The sequence below is a fragment of the Lontra canadensis genome, unplaced genomic scaffold (genome assembly GCF_010015895.1).
Source record: "Lontra canadensis isolate GAN:19392208 unplaced genomic scaffold, GSC_riverotter_1.0 scaffold67, whole genome shotgun sequence".
Classification (NCBI taxonomy): Eukaryota; Metazoa; Chordata; class Mammalia; order Carnivora; family Mustelidae; genus Lontra; species Lontra canadensis.
Genome location: NW_022631061.1, coordinates 407,897 through 414,436, shown reverse-complemented (window position 1 = coordinate 414,436; position 6,540 = coordinate 407,897). Strand labels below are relative to the sequence as shown.

At 57.8% G+C, this 6,540-nt stretch overlaps 1 protein-coding gene across 1 annotated transcript; it reads right to left on the bottom strand.

Annotated features, from left to right (window-relative positions):
* Window positions 1-4,274: 4,274 nt before the first annotated feature.
* GSX1 (GS homeobox 1) lies at window positions 4,275-5,529 on the bottom strand. The gene is made up of 2 exons (XM_032879936.1): window positions 5,118-5,529; window positions 4,275-4,651 (listed from the first exon to the last, which is right to left on the bottom strand). Exons 1-2 carry the CDS (start codon window positions 5,527-5,529, stop codon window positions 4,275-4,277), a joined length of 789 nt encoding a protein of 262 aa, XP_032735827.1.
* Window positions 5,530-6,540: the final 1,011 nt, after the last annotated feature.

The following is a 6,540-nucleotide window of genomic DNA, read 5'->3' as shown; positions in this document are numbered from 1 at the left end:
GTTGCCATGTTCCCCATTCTGCAGGCATTTTTGGTATCTCCCTTAGCACCCCGCCCCGGCCCAATACACATGAAGGTACACATGTGCATGAACAATGACTGAAAGAAAGGTAGAAAGGTGTGCTGAGAGCTAGGCTAACAAATCCTGGCCCCTGTGCACTGGCAGAAAAGATTCAGCAGAAAACACATGGGGCTCCATCAGTGGTTCTTACTTCAGTGCTTTTGCCCCCAGAGGACATTTGACAATATCTGAAAGCATCGTTAGTTGTCACCCTAGGGGATCAGGGGCTCCTTGACCTCTAGTGTGTGAAGGCCAGGGGTACTCCAGAACCTCCTGCAAGGCACGGGACAGGCTTCCACAAGGAAGACATATTTGGCTCAAAAATGTCAATAGTGTAGAGGTCGAGGAACTGGTCTAAACGAAGGTGGAAAGAGGATTCCAGCTTGGACTTCCATGACTCCCAGCACGGGACAGTGCTTGCAGAGGGGAGCCGCTCCTTACCCTCTGAACGACTAACTCCTGGGAGTCCTGGAAATGTTGGCACTTGGGTGCGCCCTCCAGCCCCTCCATGAGGTTCAGGTCTGAGCCCATTTATAAGCGGTCACTTGCAACATGCAGGACCAGCTGTGTCCCAGGCACAGCTGTAGGCATGACAGCTAACAACACCTACAACAACATTAGTTACCATTTATTGACACTTGGCAGACTTAGTGCTTAGCATTTTGTGTGATTTCTGTCCTTTAATATTGCACAACAACCCTGTAAAGGAACTGTTAACGTAATCCCCGTTTACAGAAGAAATTGTGGTTGAGGAAGAACCAGGGGCTTACCCAAGATTGTAAGGAAGTGTTGGAAATGCGCTGCTATGTCATGCACTTGGATTCTAGGGTCCAAACTCCTAGCCACTCAACTGCACAGAGGAAAGAAAGAGGCTGCCCCTGAAATAGAATGAGGCATCTGCATCTGGGTTAGCCACACTAAATGGTAATTTCCAGGAAATATTCTAACTAAATTTGTTTTTAATTTCATAATTTGACTGGAAGCCCCAAATTCCAGCTCAAAAGAGTTTGGTTTCAAAGACTGGATTCTCTGTCCCTAGATGAGATGCTCTGGTTTCCGGTAGCTCCTGGACCATAGATGCGCTCTGCCCTCTTTCCAGACCACACGGCGGCGGCGGAAAGACTTCAGTCCCAACGGAGGCAGGGTGAGAAGTGTCTGAACCGAAGCGCGTCTCTCTCCAAAGCCTGTGGACCCTCCTCCAGGCAGCAGCCGAGGCTTCCACACTCCCAGGCACTGCGCTCTCCCACTGCCCTGGTAACCACTGCAGCCGCCGCAAGGAGGCTGCGTTTTCTCCAATGCTCTCCAGAACAGCCCATGAGAAAGCACCAAGGATGGTCTTCTGGGAGCGGGACAAGGAAATAAAGCCTTGGGTAGGGAAAGCTGAGAGGAAGAAAGGCACGCTGCTACTCCTATGAGAACTGGACCCACTTGGACCCGGCCAGCAGCAGTGGCTTTGCATGCTTCTACGAGCAGCTGGGAACTGGAGGGACTTCTGCATAGGGTGACAAATCAGAAGCATTTGGGCTGAGGAGCATGCTTGAGGTTGGGGAGAAGGGCAGTGTCCAGCCTCATCACATTCCTCCAAGCTCCATTCCCTTCTTCCTCTATGGCCACCACCCCGTCCCCAAGCCAGGGTCCTAGCAGGCCCATCTCCAAAAATGCCTTCTGGTCGAGAGGTCCATCACAGAAAGCTGGAGAAAGCCTGTCGGGGCACCTGACTACTCCCTCCTGTATCCGGAGAAGGAGCTGGTTCAAAGCGAGCCCTCTGCACTTCGTATTCACCATGGACCTGTTTCCTGAGGGCAGTGCTACCCCGGGCGGGGGGGCGGGGGGTGGGGGTGGGGGTGGGTGGGCAAACCTCAAGACAGGCGGGTGGTTTGCCGTAGCTAAAGGACACAAGACTTCACTCACCCGAGTGTTCTTAGAGTAGCAGTTCAGCCGAAAAACTGAGAAAGCATCAGAATCACTGATAATAAAACATTAGTTGGGATTTGATTCACAGTATGCCTCAAAGCACCCTAGCTTCCTTTATATTGGTACAATGCCCCTCTCCTGGGAGTCGGAGGTGAAACTGGGGACCCAGCGAGGGTGCAGAGAGGCGGGTTAGATCGACTCTCCTCTGTCTCCCGCACAAGCCTGGAGTCTTGCTTCAGGAAGAACCAGAAACGCCCATGGTGGAAAGTCAGATCGCACCCGCCTTTCTTCTAGGAGAGCTGGAGAGAGCACTTACGGCTCAGCTTGACTGAAGGAAAAGACCATTTTCGAAATAAACCCCGTCTGTGCAGAGCAGCCCCACTGGAGCGCCTTTCATGAAAGAGGCATATGTTTGCTTTGCCTGGACCTTGGAAGTCGGGGGCTACCCTGGCTGTGTGTGTGTGTTGGGGGGGGAGGCGGTTGGCAGAGAGGTCTGGCAGGAAAAGAAGTGGCCCAGGTTCCCAGGAGGAGTAATGGGAGGTTTCTGGAGGTCGTGAGAACCCAGATCCTCTGTCTCTCGGATCCGATTTCCTGAGCAGCAGAAATACCCCCACTTTCCCGGCTGTGCCCTCTCCGCCTGGAGGGAGGCCCCAGTACTCCCTTCACTTCGTCCACAGAACGAGTGAAAACCCCGCATGTCTCCCCCAAGGAGAGTTGGGGTGTGTATTCTCAGTCGTAGTGGGCTGTGGGGGGTGTTACCAGAATGAGTGAGAACACAGGTCCCAGAGGCACTGACGCCTGTTACACAGGGCTCCTGGCGTGGACCGCGGCGCCCGATGGCTCCGGGTCCTCAGAATCCCTGCCGCAGTCATAGAATTTGCCTCCAAGCAAGCCGAGGGGGCCGGTCCATAGAAGGCCTCACACTCTGGCTGGGAAGTTATCCCTAGCAAATACAGTAGATTTAAACAAACACACACACAAAGTCAGAGCGCAGCAGAGGACTTAGCAGTCTGGCTCTCTCGAGGGAGTTAGCCGCTGCCCTTAGGGATGGCGGTGGGACAACCAAACCCGCTCGCCGGGCTGCTGGTGAGGCGACTTCCCGGGCGGGAAGGGAGCGCCGCAGGGGCCTGGACCAGGGCCACCGCGTGAGGAGCTTTCCTTCCTTTCCTTCCGACTCGGCTCTCTGTACCTGGCCGGAGCTCGGCCGGAGACTAGGGAGCGCACGGGGCCAGTCGGGCACTGAAGGCAGAGTCCTCGCGGGGCGGAGGGTGCAGACAGGGGCTGGCGGAGCAGCAAGTTGGGGAGCGGAGTGTGGAGGAGCTCAGACTTGCCATCCCATCCCCGCCCTGCCCCAGCAGGAAGCCGAAACCCAGGTAGGCGCCTGCCCAGTCCTGAGCCGAAGCTGGGGTCCAGAGCCACGTGGATTTCTAAGAAACAAAAAAAGTTTATTTAAAATTTTTTTACATAAATAAATAAATAAATATCTTCTGGTATTACAGAGACCGTACAATGACAAGCTAGACCAGGGCGGGGTCGGGGTCTGGGGTCCGGGGAAGAGAGGGATCGCCAGGGGCGGAGAGCCCGGGTCTCTTTTAGGGAAATGCAAAGCGTCTCCGAAACAAAGTGAGTCGGTTTCCCCGACACGGATATCGCGGGCGACGATTTCTCTCGTGGGAGAGGAGTTGCAGGGGCAGCAAGGCCTGACTGAAGGACAAATGGGCTCAGTGGACCTCGAGGAGGGGACGGAAAGGAAAAGAAAATAACAAGACTTCGTAAATGTGTATGTATGTGGTGGGGGGAGGGGGATAAACGACTGCAGTGAAGAAGTAGGGAAGGAGAGAAAGATGTTTAAAAAAAAAAAAAAAAAAGGTAGCGAGCGGGCGTCAGAGGGGTAAGAGCCCAGCTTGACCCAGGATGGAGGGGAATAGAGGACGCGAGAAAGCCTGAGCCAGTCCAGAGAGGTCGGGCGAGGAGGCGCCAGCGGCCATCAAGGCGCGGGGTTGGCCGGCGTGCCCTCCAGGGCCGCTGTGCTGCATGGCTGAGAAGGACTCCAGCGCTTGCAGGATTCACAGCTTGGAGTTCGCTTTGGACGGCTGCGGGCCCCGGAGTGGGAATACCAGCGTCAGGTCTCTGCCAAGCCCTTGGCGCTGCACAGGGCCGAGGACCTCCGCAAACCCTTGCCAAACCCGTGCGTGGCCGCGGTTTTGGCAGCGGGTGCCTGGGAACCGGTGCTTCGTCCCGCGACCAGTCTTTGAGACGGCAGGGAGGGTCTGGGGTGGGCGACCTGGGGAGGCGTGCGTCTAGGGAGTGACCGTGAGATCCCGGTCATCTTTGCCCGAAGAAGACGGAGACATGGGCAATTCGTCGTCATCCTCGGAGCACTTGGCTGAGGAGAGCGACGCGCATTTGCAGCTTTGCGGTGCGCCACTGCCGGCGCCTGAGCTCCCGCCGCCCCGGTGATTGCTGCCTTTGCCCTCCTTCTTGTGCTTCACCCGGCGGTTCTGGAACCAGATCTTCACCTGCTTCTCGGACAGATTCAGGTAGGTGGCGATCTCAATGCGGCGTAGGCGGGACAGGTACATGTTAGAGGCGAACTCGCGCTCCAGCTCTAGCAGCTGCGTGCTGGTGAACGCGGTGCGCATCCTCTTGCTGCTGGGCAGCTGGTTGGAGCTGCTGTCTGGAGGGGGTGGGGTGCAGAGAGGGAAGCGATCAGACTCCTGCGCTGTGGGCCCTATCCTCTGGTACGTGGCGAGTAGAACCCCGGGACTTCGGTATTTCACGCACCTCTTTGCCCCATACGAGACGCACAGCAGCCTTACCGCGGGCTCCTTCTTGCTAAGGCGCGGGACCCAGATACTCCCAGAGCCACGCAACCCTGGCACTACTTTATGGAGTGTCCTGAACCTCAGCCCTCGCTCGCGTCTGCGCGCCCCCTCCGAGACCTGGAAACCCTCCCCTCACCCTCTCTCCGGCGTTCTGTCCCCAGCCCTCCCTGGCCACACCACCCTGACTGTTCCCCTCAGGGTCCCAGCATGACTTTCATTGTCCCCAGGACGGCCAAGGACCCTCACCCCCCACCCCCATCCCTGGCTCGAGAACTATCATCTCATTACTCCGTCCCACTGCGCAGCGATTCGGCTTACCCACGGAGATGCAGTGGAACTGCCTGGGGTCGGGCAGCGGATAGGAAGTCTGGTAGAGCGCGGCGGCGGCAGCGGCGGCAGCGGGGCCGTGAGCGACCCCGGGCGACACGGCAGAGTGCTGGCGGCCTAGGGGCGCGTGGCAGTACTGCGAGCCGAAGGGCGGGAAGGATGCCTTGAGCAGAGGCAGCGCGGGCGGCCCGGGGGGCCCGTGCAGCTGCGAGGCGGTGACGCAAAGCGGGCACACGCACAGCAGCCCGGCCTTGCGCGCGTGGCAGGCGCCGGGCGAGAGGCCGTGCAGTGCGTGTGGCGGGGGCACGGCGTAGGGAAAGAGTGGCGGCGGGCTGCCCTCGGGGGCCTTCTTCTCGCCTGCCTCGCGCAGCACCAGCGAGTCCACCAGGAAGGAGCGCGGCATGGCCCCGGTGCGCGGTCGCCCCGCCGCCAGCCGTCTCCCTGCGCCCCGCGAACTTCGGGGCTCTCCACCCCCTTCACCCGGCCGCGGCCGCGCGCTGTTGCCTGCTCGCCGGAGGCTAAAGGCGCCGCGGAGGTTGAGGCTGCCGCTGCTGTCGCTGCTGCCGCGGGAGCCGCGGGAGCCGCGGGAGGAGCTCGGGGTGCTGGCCAGCGCTAGTGGTGCTGAAAGGCGCCGGCGGCGCCGCTTAAATAGGACTATTGCCATGTGATGGGCTACGCCAGGAGCGGCCGGGGCCTCTCAATAGGGTTTTTGTGCCTTTTCTCTTGGCATTCACTCTGCACGCTTCCTCATTATTTCACTTGTTAACTAAATGAACTGCATAATGTACTCTATTCTTGTCAACCCCACCCACGCCGTAACAGGCGCCCTCGCCCCCTCCTTTCCCTTTTGCGGGTTTATTTTCTCATTCTCCTGCGATTTAATATTCTTTTCTTTCTCTTTATTCCTTATTCCCCTTTGGCTTTGCATTGGCGATCGGCTGGTTTATCTTATTGATTTTGTACTCCCGCTGCCTCGCTTCCACGGATTCCCATGGGCGCACACCTCATCTCTGTGCGCACTCGGTCCCCGTCCCTTCTCTCATCTACCCCTGCTCCCCGAGATCATTCTTCCTCCACTCAGTTTGCTCAATTCTGCTTTGTGCACCCCGTAGGTGTCCCTACAGCCGGTCTCGGATTTCCACCTGTGGAATCCCTTCCCCTCTTTCTGTATGGGAGGACCCGGGCTCCTGCAGCGGGAAGGCGCTGCTAGGGAGAGGGGAAAAGAGTTCAGTATTCCTTATGCACCAAAGCCCGCGCGGTCTTTCTGTTTTAAGTTTCTCCAAAAGTCTTAACTTTGATGCTGCCCTGAGCGCCCAGTCTTTGTTCGGTACATGCTAGTCAGCCAGACTTTTCCTTTAAACGACAGGGCTGTGGATGTAAAGTGGAGACCAGCCTCTGAGAGTCGTGGGCAGAG